The sequence below is a fragment of the Trichechus manatus genome, unplaced genomic scaffold (assembly GCF_000243295.1).
Source record: "Trichechus manatus latirostris isolate Lorelei unplaced genomic scaffold, TriManLat1.0 scaffold00065, whole genome shotgun sequence".
NCBI lineage: Eukaryota > Metazoa > Chordata > Mammalia > Sirenia > Trichechidae > Trichechus > Trichechus manatus.
The window spans coordinates 8,452,349-8,466,036 of NW_004444001.1; the positions used below are offsets into that span (position 1 = coordinate 8,452,349).

General features: G+C 41.0%; 1 protein-coding gene across 2 annotated transcripts in view; it reads left to right on the forward strand.

Annotated features, from left to right (window-relative positions):
- BICRAL (BICRA like chromatin remodeling complex associated protein) overlaps positions 1-13,688 on the forward strand; it is a 48,117-nt gene that overhangs the window by 14,908 nt on the left and 19,521 nt on the right. For both annotated transcript variants that reach the window (XM_023734216.1, XM_023734217.1), the window contains one exon: positions 1,427-3,106. In XM_023734216.1, coding sequence (XP_023589984.1) covers positions 1,427-3,106 — 1,680 coding nt within the window. The remainder of the gene's footprint in view (positions 1-1,426; positions 3,107-13,688) is intronic.

The following is a 13,688-nucleotide window of genomic DNA, read 5'->3' on the forward strand; positions in this document are numbered from 1 at the left end:
AAAAGTCGTAACACTGGTTTCCTGTAAGGTGTATGAATCAGTTTCATTTCTGAAATTCATTCTGAACAAGTAATAAATAACTACATGTGATGCCATTAAGCCCATAAAGCCAATACTTAGCTTTTGCCTCAATATTAATGATTTTTATTTACCCACTCTCCCACTTCCATGTGAGTAGTAATTGCAACTTTTCAGACTGCTTCATTCAGTATGTATTTATTGGGAGCTTGTCACTTACAATAGCAATATTAGAAATGCTTAGAAAAATGTAGATGTTTTTAAAGCTATCTTCTGGTAATTTGTGCATTGCAAAAAGCATTAAACTACATATCTCCACTCAGCAGATATTCATAATTACCTCCGTATTTCTCTGCAAAAAAAATTATCCTCCTTGGTGTCACTTGCTTTCCCCGCTTCCTTTTACATGGTTCCTGAAGCCCTAAAATGATGTCTACCTAACTCAGACCACATTAGTCCTATTTCAATTGTTGAGTCAGTGTGGGATTAACTAGTCTCGATTTTTCTATCTAGTTCTTCTCATCTTCTAGCCCCCAACACCTTGTTAGTCTAGAACTGAGAACCTCCACAGCTTTGCAAGTTGGAATACTCATTCTTAACTGATCTATGCAGTTTAAAATATTTTTCTTTACCTTATTTTTAAATGGCTGTTGATTCTTTTTCTTTAATTTTGACATGTCCCATGAAAGATTACTAAAAAGTGGGATGGATTATATTTATCATTGACTGTGTGTAATTCTCTTCAAAGCCTGTGTAGTCTCTAGTTGGACACAAGTGGGTGTTTGATAAATGTTGATTGACTGTTACTTGAACAGGAGACTGAAGTGGTTTTAAAAAATCTTTATAAGCCGATTACTCCTATGTTAGAAGCTTATTTTTATCTGAACTAGTCTTTTTGGGAGGGATGAGGGGAAAGAACTAGGGCCTTCTTTCAGACTAGTTCTAGGCCATCTTCTGGATCTCTAGCAGAACAACACCCAGTGCTCCCACAAATCAGTTAGACTCCTGTGTTACAAAGGATTGGACTTGTCTGTCTCCTGGACACACATCTGGGACTGAGACTCACTCAACCCTTGGACAGGGAGCAATTTTGAAAAATAAAGTCTGTACCAGTATCTCAAAAGTGAAGCTAAACTCCAAGCAGTCCTCAGTATGTTCATGTTATTTTATTTATCTGTTCACTACAAAATAGTTTACCAGATCAAGGAATGTATATACTTACCAAGATAATGTTAGACATCATTGCTGAGAACATAAAGTATCAGTATAAGGTGAGCAGTTTGGAGAGCTGTATCTGAAAAACAGACTGTTATGCTTTATTCATATTCAAAGTTAGGATTATTATTACTTTAAAAAGAAATCTTTCAGAGGTTGGAAATGCCATGTAACATACTGCTTATTTTTTTAGAATGCTGATCCTAAGTCATCCCTCAAAGGTGTAAGCAACCAGCTTGGAGAAGGGCCCAGTGATGGACTGCCACTTTCAAGTAGCCTTCAGTTTCTCGAAGATGAACTTGAGTCTTCTCCTCTTCCTGATCTCAGTGAGGACCAACCTTTCGACATTCTTCAGAAATCCTTGCAGGAAGCCAATATCACTGAACAGACATTGGCAGAAGAGGCATATTTGGATGCCAGTATAGGTTCCAGCCAACAGTTTGCACAAGCTCAGCTTCATCCTTCTTCATCAGCATCCTTTACTCAGGCTTCTAATGTTTCTAATTACTCAGGTCAGACGCTGCAGCCTATAGGAGTGACTCACGTGCCTGTTGGAGCATCATTTGCAAGCAATACAGTGGGTGTGCAACATGGCTTTATGCAACACGTGGGGATCAGTGTTCCCAGCCAGCATTTGTCGAATAGCAGTCCGATTAGTGGTTCTGGTCAAATACAGTTAATTGGGTCATTTGGTAGTCAACCTTCCATGATGACTATTAATAACCTAGATGGATCTCAAATCATATTAAAGGGCAGTGGGCAACAAGCCCCATCAAATGTGAGTGGAGGGCTGCTGGTTCACAGACAGACTCCTAATGGCAATTCCTTGTTTGGAAACTCCAGTTCCAGTCCAGTAGCACAGCCTGTTACCGTTCCATTTAACAGCACAAATTTTCAAACGTCTTTACCTGTGCATAACATCATCATACAAAGGGGTCTTGCACCAAATTCAAATAAAGTCCCAATTAATATCCAGCCAAAACCTATCCAGATGGGTCAGCAAAATACATACAATGTGAACAATTTGGGAATACAGCAGCACCATGTGCAACAAGGGATCTCTTTTGCCTCTGCAAGCTCACCCCAGGGCTCAGTAGTTGGTCCACACATGTCTGTGAACATTGTAAATCAACAGAACACAAGAAAACCAGTCACCTCACAAGCAGTGAGCAGTGCTGGGGGTAGTATCGTTATTCATTCTCCCATGGGCCAGCCTCATGCACCCCAAAGTCAGTTCCTCATACCTACAAGCCTTTCTGTCAGTTCAAATTCAGTACACCATGTCCAGACCATAAATGGACAACTTCTTCAGACTCAACCCTCTCAGCTCATTTCTGGCCAAGTGGCCTCAGAGCATGTCATGTTGAACAGAAACTCTTCCAACATGCTCAGGACCAACCAACCATATTCTGGACAGATGCTTAACAACCAGAATACCGCCGTCCAGTTAGTGTCTGGGCAGACATTTGCCACCTCTGGAAGTCCAGTGATAGTCAATCATGCTTCTCCTCAGATCGTTGGCGGACAGATGCCCTTGCAGCAGGCATCACCAACCGTATTGCACCTGTCACCCGGGCAGAGCACCGTCTCCCAAGGAAGACCTGGCTTCACCACCATGCCCTCAGTGACAAGCATGGCAGGACCTAGTCGGTTCCCTGTTGTCAGCTCATCCAGCACTGTCCATCCCAGTGTTGGCTCTGCGGTTCAGTCTGGTGCATCAGGATCAAACTTCACCGGAGATCAGTTGACCCAGCCAAACAGGACTCCAGTACCCATCAGTGTATCTCATCGTCTTCCAGTTTGTTCTTCCAAATCTACCAGCACCTTCAGTAACACACCTGGAGCAGGAACCCAGCAACAATTCTTTTGTCAGGTAATGTTCCCTTTATCAAATAAATATTTGGATGCTTACAGAAGGGAAAAGTGGAATGTGCATTTAATGGAATAAAATTTTCATCGTAGGTTCCCAATGTATTAGTTTAAAAATTTCAACTTGTGATTGCCTTTTTTCTTTTTAATTTTTTTTTTTGTTAATCTAGCATAACAATGGTTAAGAGTGAAGATTCTGGAATCAGACTGTTGAGTCTGAATTTAAGCTTTATGGCATCGAGCCAGCTAATTTACTTTTCTAGGCTTAATTTTTCTCACTGGTGAAATGGAGATAATAATACTACCTATCTTGTGGAGTTATTGGGAGGATTAAATGAGATAATCCATGTATAACACTAAACACAATCTCTGGCAAATAGCAAATAATAAGAACCAATGTTAATATATATACTTGATGAAATGTATTGGGGGCATTTAAAACGAAAGCTTATTTTAGATTATTTACTTACATCATATAGCAAGCCACTAGTCATGTGACTATAGACTGGGTGGAGAGGTCATGGCTGCTTCTTGGGTGCCAACCAGAGGGGCCCAGGGATTCAACGGGACTCAACAGTGGATAGCTGGCTTGCAGCAGAGGGGGGATACAGAGGAAGGGATCCAGGGCCTCTGTCATTTGACCAGACACGTAAACCTACTCTTACCATGGTTTGTGCTGTGGACAGTTGGTAAAACCACAGGATTATATTCCTGACCAGCATCAGGTGGTCAACAGCTTCAGTCACTCACCTCCATCTGATGATCTTTGGGCTCTTCTAGCTCTCAGTCCCCACTCGTTCTGGGCACATTCCATAATTACAGCTCTTCTTTTTCTCCTCATCTGGGAACCCATCCCACGTCCCCATTTCCATGCCCAGGGTCTGCCCTCCTCCATTTCCACTGCCTTTCTCCTTCACATTTAGAAATAATCAGAAACTTGTCGTACCATATATATATCCATCTTTTAAGAAGTCTATACCTTTGACTTAGTAATTCCACTAAGAATCCTAAGGAAACAAGCAGAGATTATATACGAGCAATGATGTTCAATGTATTACTTTTGGTATCAAAGGTTTTTTGTGGGTTTCTTTGAAATGTCAGGCTGACAGAAAAATTAGAGTTCCAAGAATAGGCCAAAGAGTTTCCATATAACCTTCACCGAGATTCCCCAGATGTTAACTTTGTACCACATTTGTTTTACCTTCTCTTTATCATGTATGTTCTCTCTTTCCCACTCACACACAATTTGTGAGAGTGAATTGCAAGTATGATACCTCTTGACAACTAAATACTTCGGATTTCAATGTGTATTTCCTAAAAACAGGGACATTCCCATACATAACCACAGTACGGTAATCAAATCAGCATTATTGCAGTGCTATCATCTCAGCAATAGGCCTTATTCAGGTTTAGTCAATTCTCCTAATAATGTCCAGTAGAGCAAAAGAGAAAAAAAGAATTTGTTTTGTTTTTATGATCCAGGATCCTATCTATTTTGTTGTCGTGTGTCTCCTTTGTGTTCTTTAAATCTGGAACTGTTCCTCCATCTCTGTCTTTTATGACCTTGAGGTTTCTGGAAGTACAAACCAACTATTTTGTAGAATGCCTTTCAATTTGGTTTGGTTTGGTGTATTCTTATGATGAGATATGCATTTTTAGGAGAATTGCCACTAAAGTCACGTGTCCTCTCAGTGCTCACGATGTGGGTTTGTTCCGTTGCTGTGATGTTAATTTTGATCACTTGCTTAAGATGCTCTCTGCTAGGTTTCTCTCCACCATGAAGTTACTCTTTCTCCTTTTGTCATTTATAAGTATCTTATGGGAGATAACTTTGAAACTATGTAAATCCAGTTTCTCATCAGATTTGCACATAACAGTTTAAACTTCCGTTGATATTTCCTGACTGAATCAGTTATTACTATCATGACTGTCAAGTAGAGATGTTCTAATTCCATCATCCATTCTACATTTATTGTTGGTTTTCTACTCTAAGAAAGAGCTTTTCCTTCTCCTTCCTCTATTTGTTTGTTTGTTTATATCAGTATGGACTCATAGATTCTTATTTTATTCAGTGGGTTTTAGACTATTACTGTCTTTTTTTTTCTTATGCTCAAATTGACCCAGATTTGGCCAGTGGGTGTCTTTCCAAATTGACTGCTGGACCTTCTGACATGTTTCCGTCATACTTTGAGCACTTTCATTAATTTCTTGCAAAACAAGATGTTTCCCGTCCCTCTTTGACTTTCCCTGTCCCTGCCCTGGAATCAACTGTTTCTTTAAAGAGCTTTGCCTCCTTCTCATGGAGAACAGTATTTAGAAACAACAGTCTGAGCGCTGTTGTACGCTCATTGCTACTGAGATCGTCTCTACTGACAAAGCTCAGAAATATATATGCTTATGTATACCGAACATCTATGTTGTTGTGTGCTGTCGAGTCAATTCTCACTCATAGTGACCCTATAGAACAGAGTAGAACTGCCCCCATAGGATTTCCTAGGCTTTAATCTTTATAGGAGCAGATCACCAGGTGTTTTCTCCCGAGGAGCAACTGGTGAGTTCAAACCACCGACCTTTTGGTTAGCTTCACCATTGCACTACCAGGGCTCCTTCCAACATCTCTAACTATTTCTTTGTCTGTCAATCTGTATTAAAAACATGAGTTCATAGTGATACTTCCAAGTTGAATCCAGCACCAGCAGGGTTCATTCAGGCTTCCCTGTTTTCCATATTTGTAACTCCCTTCTCTAACATTGAGAAACCCAACTCCACAGTATATTTACTTATTTGCTCAATCCTAAAATACACAGAAAGTAGGTTCAGAGTTGCTAATCTATACCACTGTGAAAAATAAACCTAGTAATTAGAGTTAATATTTTGTATAAATGGAATTAAATAGCATATGGACTTTTGAGACTGATTTCTTTCACTTAGCATAATGTTTTCAGGGTTCATACATGTAGTAGCATGTATCAGAACTTCATTCCTTTTTAATAGCTGAATAATACTCCATTGTATGGATATACCATGTTTTGTAATCTCTTTGTTAGTTGTGGACTTGAAGCCTTGGTGGCATAGTGGTTAAGCGCTCAACTGCTAACCAAAAAGTCAGCTACTCCGCAGGAGAAAGATGTGGCAGTCTGCTTCCCTAAAAATTACAGCCTTGGAAACCCTATGGGGCAGTTCTGCCCTGTCCTATAGAGTCGCTATGAGTTGGAATCGACTCAACGGCAGTAGGTTTGGTTTTGGTTTTGGTTTGATGGTGAACATTTGTGTTGTTTTCACCTTTTATCTATTTTGAATAATTCTGTGAACATTCAGGTACAGATTTTTTTGTGGACATTTCTCTTGGGTATATACCTAGAAGTGGAATTGCTGGGTTATGTGTTAATTCTGTGTTTAACATATTGAGGAACTGCCAAACTCTTTTCCAAGACAGGTGTACCATTTTACATTCCTATCGGCAGCGTATAAGGTTCCAATTTCTTAATATTCTCCCCCACACTTGTAATTGTCTACTGTTTTGATTATAACCATCCTAGTGAGTATGAAGTGGTATCTCATTGTGGTTTTGATTTGCATTTTCCTGATATGCAGCATCTTTTCATGCGCTGTGCTTATTGGCCATTTGCATATCTTCCTTGTGATAAAAATATATGTAACAAAATATTTGCCAATTCAACGTTTTTTACATATACAATTTAGTGGCATTAATTACATTCATCCTGTTGGGCAATCATCACCGCTATCTGTTTGAAAATTATTCCACCACCATTTACTGAAACTCAGTGCCCCCAAGGAAAGACTCCTCTTTTCCTCCTCCCTCCCACCATTAATAAACTTGGGTTTCTATACACTTAGCTATTCTAGATATTTCCTTTAAGTGGGATCATGCAATATTTCTCCTTTTGTGACAGACTTATTTTACTCAGCATGAAGTTTTCAAGGTTTATCCATGTTGTAGCATATATCAGGACTTCATTTCTTTCTGTGGTTGAGTAATATTCCATTGTATGTATAGACCACATTTTATTCATCCATTAATCTGTTGATGGACCACTTGGGTTGTTTCCACCTTTTGGCCTATGTGAATAATGCTGCAATGAGTATTGGTATGCAAGTTTCTGTTTATGTTCTTGCTTTCAGTTCTTTTGGATATATACCTAGGATTAGGATCACTAGATCATATGGTAATTCTGTATTTAACTTTTTGAGGAACTGCCAAGCTGTTTTCTACAGTGGCTGCACCATTTTACATCCTCACCAGCAGTGGAGAGAGGGTTTCAATTTCGCCACATCCTTCCCAACATCTGTTATTTTCCTTTTTAATCTTAGTTGTTCTATTAGGGATGAAGCGGTATCTCATTGTGGTTTTGATTTGCATCTCTCCCTGATGGCTAAGGGGAGCCCTGGTGACACAGTGGTTGAGAGTTCAGCTGCTATCCAAAATGTCAGTACCTGTGCCACCAGGGCTTCTTATTACGTATATGTACTTAACTTTGCAATACACCACAGATGTTGGCACTTTGTTATATAAGTTGGGGATCATTTTCTGTCAGTTTGTATTGATCTGCTTTATTTTTGTTATTATAATTAATTGTACATAATCAGTCAGCGTGGTCATTTCCTTTTTTCCTTTTTTGCTATATAATAATAGTGCTTTAATGAGGGGAGAAAACCTTGCCCCTCTTTCCCTGACTTCCAAAAGTTTTGGTTATTCAAAGGTAACAAGAAGCCTATGGTAACAGCCCCAGAGTCATTTTAGGTAACTAGTAATGCCAGAAAGTATTGAGAATTGGGTCAGTTGCATTATTTCAAGTGTGTTTCCTCTGTAGGTTCTCAGGAACAAGTGAAACCTCAGGTATATTGGAGTAAGGAAGCCAGAGCCTTGGATGCAGCATGAGTTGGAAAAATGGTGTTTTGGTGTCATCTAATGTCCAAACCTTCAGGACATCCGGAAACAGTTATAGAGAACCTTTTACATTATAATTTCTGTGTAAAATTTTCTGTATAAATTTCTTTATAGCACATCATAAAATATAAAATATAGAACTTTATAAACTGTTATTATCAGAGGGCATCAGTGTTTGGGGAAACTTAATTTAGCAAGTGTTGATACTATAAAGGGTTAATGTTAGAGAGGACCAAGGTTTTTAATATAAATTTTGTCTTTGGTGTAGTTAATACATTTACTTGGTTCAAAATTCAAAAGGAACAGAAAGGTATATGTTGTTGTTGGATGCCATTGAGTTGATTCTGACTCATAGTGCCCACATGTGACAGAGTAGAACTGCCCCATAGAGGTTTGTGGGCTGTAATCTCTGTGGAAGCAGATCATTCACAGACTGGTGGGTTTGAACTGCTGACATTTCCATTAGCAGCTGAGCCCTTAACCTCTGCACCACCAGGACTCCTAGAAAGGTATATACTACAGTGAGAAGTTTCCCTCTTGCTCCTGTCCCTCAGTCACCCAGTTGCCTAAACACAGTGTAGCCAGCTTCTTATGGAACTTAAATCCCCACCCTACCTTTTGTATTATGAAAATTTTTAAACCTACAGAAAAGGCTTAAAAAATACAGTGAACCCACTCATTTAAATCCACCAGTTGTTTATGTTTTATAACCTTTGATTTATCTGTGTGTCTGTCTCTTTTTAGGCACACACATATGTCTGTTTTTTCCTGAACCATTTAAAAGTAAGTTGCAGACATCCTAACTGCTTACCCCTAAATACTTAAAGCTTGTATCTCCTAAGAACCCAAAAACAAACAAACAAATCCATTGCCATCGAGTTGATTCTGACTCGTAGTGACCCCATAGGACAGAGTAGAACTGCCCCATCGGGTTTCCAAGGCTGTAATCTTTACAGAAGCAAACTGCCCCATCTTTCTCCTGCAGAGCGGCTGGTGGGTTCAAACTGCCGACCTTTCGGTTAACAGCCAAGTGTTTAACCACTGCGCCACCAGGGCTCCTTCTCCTAAGAACAAGGGCATTTTCCTACACAATCACGATATCATTATCACACTCAGGATATTTAACATTGATACATTAAAATCAAATCAAATTCCTCCAATTGTCCCAATAACATCCTTTACAGCAATTTCTTTACTCTAGAATCCAGTCAAAGAGCACCGATTTCATTTAGTTGTCACGTCTCTTTTAGTCTACAACCAAAAAAACAGACCAAACCCATTGCTGTCAAGTCGATTCTGAGTAGAACTGCCCCATGGGGTTTCCAAGGAGCGGCTGGTGAATTCGAACTGCTCACCTTGTGGTTAGCAGCCATGACTCTTAACCACTGCACCACCAGGGCTCAGCAGTCTAGATCAATTATCTTGTAGAGTGTCCTTCAATCTAGATTTGTCTGTTTCCTCGTGAATTGATTCAGGCTGAACATTTTTGGCAAAGCATGTAATGTTGGTTTGTCTCATGATGGATGATGCTGAGTGTGATCACTTGGTTAAGATGGTGCCCACCGGATTTCTTCTGGTCATGATGGGATGATGCTTTGAGATCACTAGACTCTTCTGTTTCACAGCCTCTCACCCGGTGATTTGAGACACCACTGATGCTCCACACCTGAATTTTACACTGACGGCTGCAAAATGGTGATTTTTCTAACTGTATTATTCTTTCTACATTTATTGGCTGGCATTATTCCATAAAGAGGAGGTTTTCCTCTCCCTCCTACTATTTTGAGTAACACTGTGAACTCATAGATTTTGTTGTTGTCATTAAGGATTTTTTTCATTCATTTTTTTAAACTTTTTATTATGGAGAATTTTAAACATAGACATAAAGTAGGCAAAATAGTGTAATGATCACAACTGAATTTTCTACATTCTCCAGCCCCACCCTTCCCTCACCTCCCATCCCCCTGTGGTTTGACCTGCCTACCCCGCTATCGAACCACTGTGTTTGCATTTCAGTTCTTGGCTTTTCCTTTCCTTCTGTACCTTTAATAAGTTGCCAAATCCTATAAATTCTTCTTTGAAAATGTCTCATATATCCATTCTTTGCAGTGATAATGAAAATAATAATCATATTAACAGCAACAGATCAGTGCAAGGAGCTATACATATTATTTATAATCCTTACCTGAGGGCTACAAGTTGCATTATTATCCCCATTTCACAGTCTCGGAGATGGAGGTTCAGAACATAATCAAATTGCTCTTAAGGGCAGACTTTACCTGCTAGCTGTCTATACCCTACTACTTACCATCTCTCTCTCTTTCTGCATCCATACCCTGAGCTAGAATGTAAGCTGTTGTTGTCATTATGTGCTGTCAGGTCGGTTCCAACTTACTCGAAACGCCAGAATGAAACGTTGCCCAGTCCTTAAAATAGTAGGTATGTTTGAGCCCATTGTTGCAGCCACTGTGTCAGTCCATCTTGTTGAGGGTCTTTCTCTTTTTAGCTGACCTTCTATTTTACCAAGTGTGATATCCTTCTCCAGGAACTGGTCCCTCCTGATAATATGTCCAAAGTAAGTGAGATGAAGTCTCACCCATTCTCGCTTCTAAGGAGCATTTTGGCTGTACTTCTTCCAAGACAGGCAGTCCATGGTATATTCAATATTCTTTATCATCACCATAACTCACATGTGTCGATTCTTCTTCAGTTTTCCTTATTCATTGTCCAGCTTTCACATGCATGTGAGGTGATGGAAAATTTAAGAGGGACTGCAGTATAATGGGGAAAACAAGAGTTGCCATAGGAGTCAGAGCTCAGGTGTAGGCCCTGCTCTGCCAGTAACTGGTTGTGTGATTGAAGACTTGAATCATTAAACTCTCTGAGCCCTAGTTTTCTCTCTCTAAAATGAGAACCTGTAACTGTGCAATAGAATCACCTGGGGAGCTTTAAAAAAATGTGCATACCTGGTCCTCACCCCCCATGGATTCTGATTTCAACTGTCTGCAGAGAGGTCCAGGCGTCAGCATCTTTCACAAGCTCCCCAACGTGATTCTAAAGTGCAGCCAGGCTAGAGAACCACTGAGCCAGATGATTTCCGAGGCCCGTTCCAACCCTACCATCTCTTAATTAAACAACTGTGGCGATTGTCTAGGTGATTAATCTGCCTTCAGCCTGTTCCTAAAGGCAGATTTCCACTAGCTTAATCTTCTTCAAACACTGTTTGCTTGGTGACCTGAACATAATCATCTGGGAGTTTCCCATTCCTACAGAATAAAGGACAAATCCCTGGCCCACTCAGAAACCCTCCACATGAGCCAGTCCAATCCGTCACTGCCTCCTGCATAGGCCAGACTCGTTGTGAGCCTCAAGCCTTTACTGATGGGCATTCATTGAATGTCATTTCCTATGATGTCTGAACCTCCCCTCCTTCAGGGCCCCACCCAAGGCCCCCTGAAGAATGAAGCCTTTTTCTGTCCCTCTGCTCATCTCCTCTTCTCTGCCCACTGCACTGCCTGCTAGGTGCATAATCACTTACTGTGCAAAAATATTTCCTTCATTGGTTCATTCATTTGCCAGTATTAGAGTGCCTACCATGTACCAGCCCTGGGCTGAATCCCAGTGATACAACAGTCTGTTCCAGGGCAGGTAGCAGACAGATAAGCCAACAGTCCCAGCCCAGTGTTTTAAGTGCTCTGATAGAAGCAGTCCAGAGTGCCAGGCTCGCAAAAGGAGCCCCCAGCCTGGATGGGATAATCAGGGAGAGTTTCCTTATGGTAGAGGTAGTGGTTTAGACCTAAACCAACGAATTGCCATCAGGTTGACTCTGACTCATGGTGACCCCATGTGTGTCCGAGTAGCACTGTGCTCCATAGGGTTTTTAGTGGCTGGTTTTTCAGAAGTAGATCGCCAGGCCTTTCTTCTAAGGTGCCTCTTGGTGGACTTGAACGTCAAAGTTCTTGATTAGCAAGTGAGCATGTTAACCGTTTGCACCATCCAGGAAGCTGAGAACTATTATGGTAGGAGTAAGAATTATCCAGGCAGAGAGAATCTGTGTGAAGAGTGTTCCAGGTAGTGGAAACAGCAAGTGTGAAGGCTGGAGCAAAAAAGAGCCTGTGGTACTGTGGAAGGAAGACAAGTTTGGGGGGGTGAGGAAGATGTTAGGTGGGAAAGGAAAGCAGGGACCAAATCATACAGGACCTTGTATGTCATGTTAAGGAGCTACGGTCATAATCTAAGCATGAAATAGTGAAGACCTACACCAGCTTAGTGGCAGTAGAGATGGTGAGAAGTTAATGGATTCAAGACAATTAGGAAGTTAGATGGGAGTCATTGGGTAGTGCAAATGGTTAACACACTTGGCTGCTAACTGAGAGGCAACCAAGTCTGCACAGAGGTGCCCCAGAAGAAAGGCCTGGCAACCTACTTTTGAAAAATCAGCCATTGAAAACCTCATGGAGCACAGTTCTACTCTGACACACATGGGGTCACCATGAATTGGAATCAACTTGACGGCAACTGGTTTAGGTTTAGGAGGTTAGATACAATTTGTGATTGATTAGCTATGGGGGAGGAATAAGAATGATACCCAAGTTTCTGATAGTGACACCAGGTTCACTAAGATACAGAACATGGGAAGAAATTTTGGTTTGGAAGGAAGTTATTGAGTTTAGGATATGTTTGTCAAATCTGAGGTGCCTGTTGGACAACCAAGTAGTACGATAAACAGTTAACTATATATACTGAAACTTAGAACTGAAATATGGGCTGAAATGGGGTTGATCAGCGTATAAATTGTAATTGAAGCAATGAGTGTGGGTAACCTGGATCGGGGAGACTATAGATGGAGAAGAAAAAGCAACCAGAAGAAAACCCCAGAGGACCTCAACATTTAAGGGAGGGACACAGAAAGAGGAGTCCACTAGTGAGACTGAGAAGGCTCTAGAGAGGAAGAGTAAAACCACTTGGGTTCAGTGTCTTGGGAGCTAAGAAAAGGGAATGTTGCAGGCAGGAGGGAAGAGGTCCATAGAGTGAAGTGCCTCTGAGAAGTCAGCGGAGGTAAGGATTGAGCATTTCTGATCAAGTTAGCAACAAGGAGGCATTGGTGATTTGGTAAGACTTGTTTCCATGAAATGGTAGATGCAGAACCCAGATTGCTACAGACTGACAGGAGAATGGGAGATGTGGTAATGAGCATAGAACCATTCAGAAAAATGAGCATAGACAACTTTCAGAAAACTGAAGGCAGGTAAGAAAGCAGTAGCTGCAGGGATGTGTGGGGTCACGGGAATTACTGTTTTAAGATGGAAAAGGCTTAAGTTTTTTTCAAAGCTGATGGGAGGAGAAGGACATGAATTCCAGAGCACTGGTGGGATTCTTCACAGGTAGAAGGAGGGGCGCTTCTTCCATTGTAACCAGAGAAGTGGGGGAAGGATGAATGGGGATGCAGGTAAGGTTGTGGCTTCGGTGGTAGAAGGTTGAATGGGTTCTCAGCTGGTTTGTCAGTTTGAAGATAATGAAATAAGATTCAGTGGGAAATGAGCGAAGAAGCTGACCAGGAGAAAGAAAGGATGCCTGGAGAGGTGTGAGGGCCCAGTTCAGGTGGGACACCATGAATTACAGCGGCACCGACGGATTGTGTGTAGGAGGGCTGTGTGTTTTCTGGATTGTAAGCTCT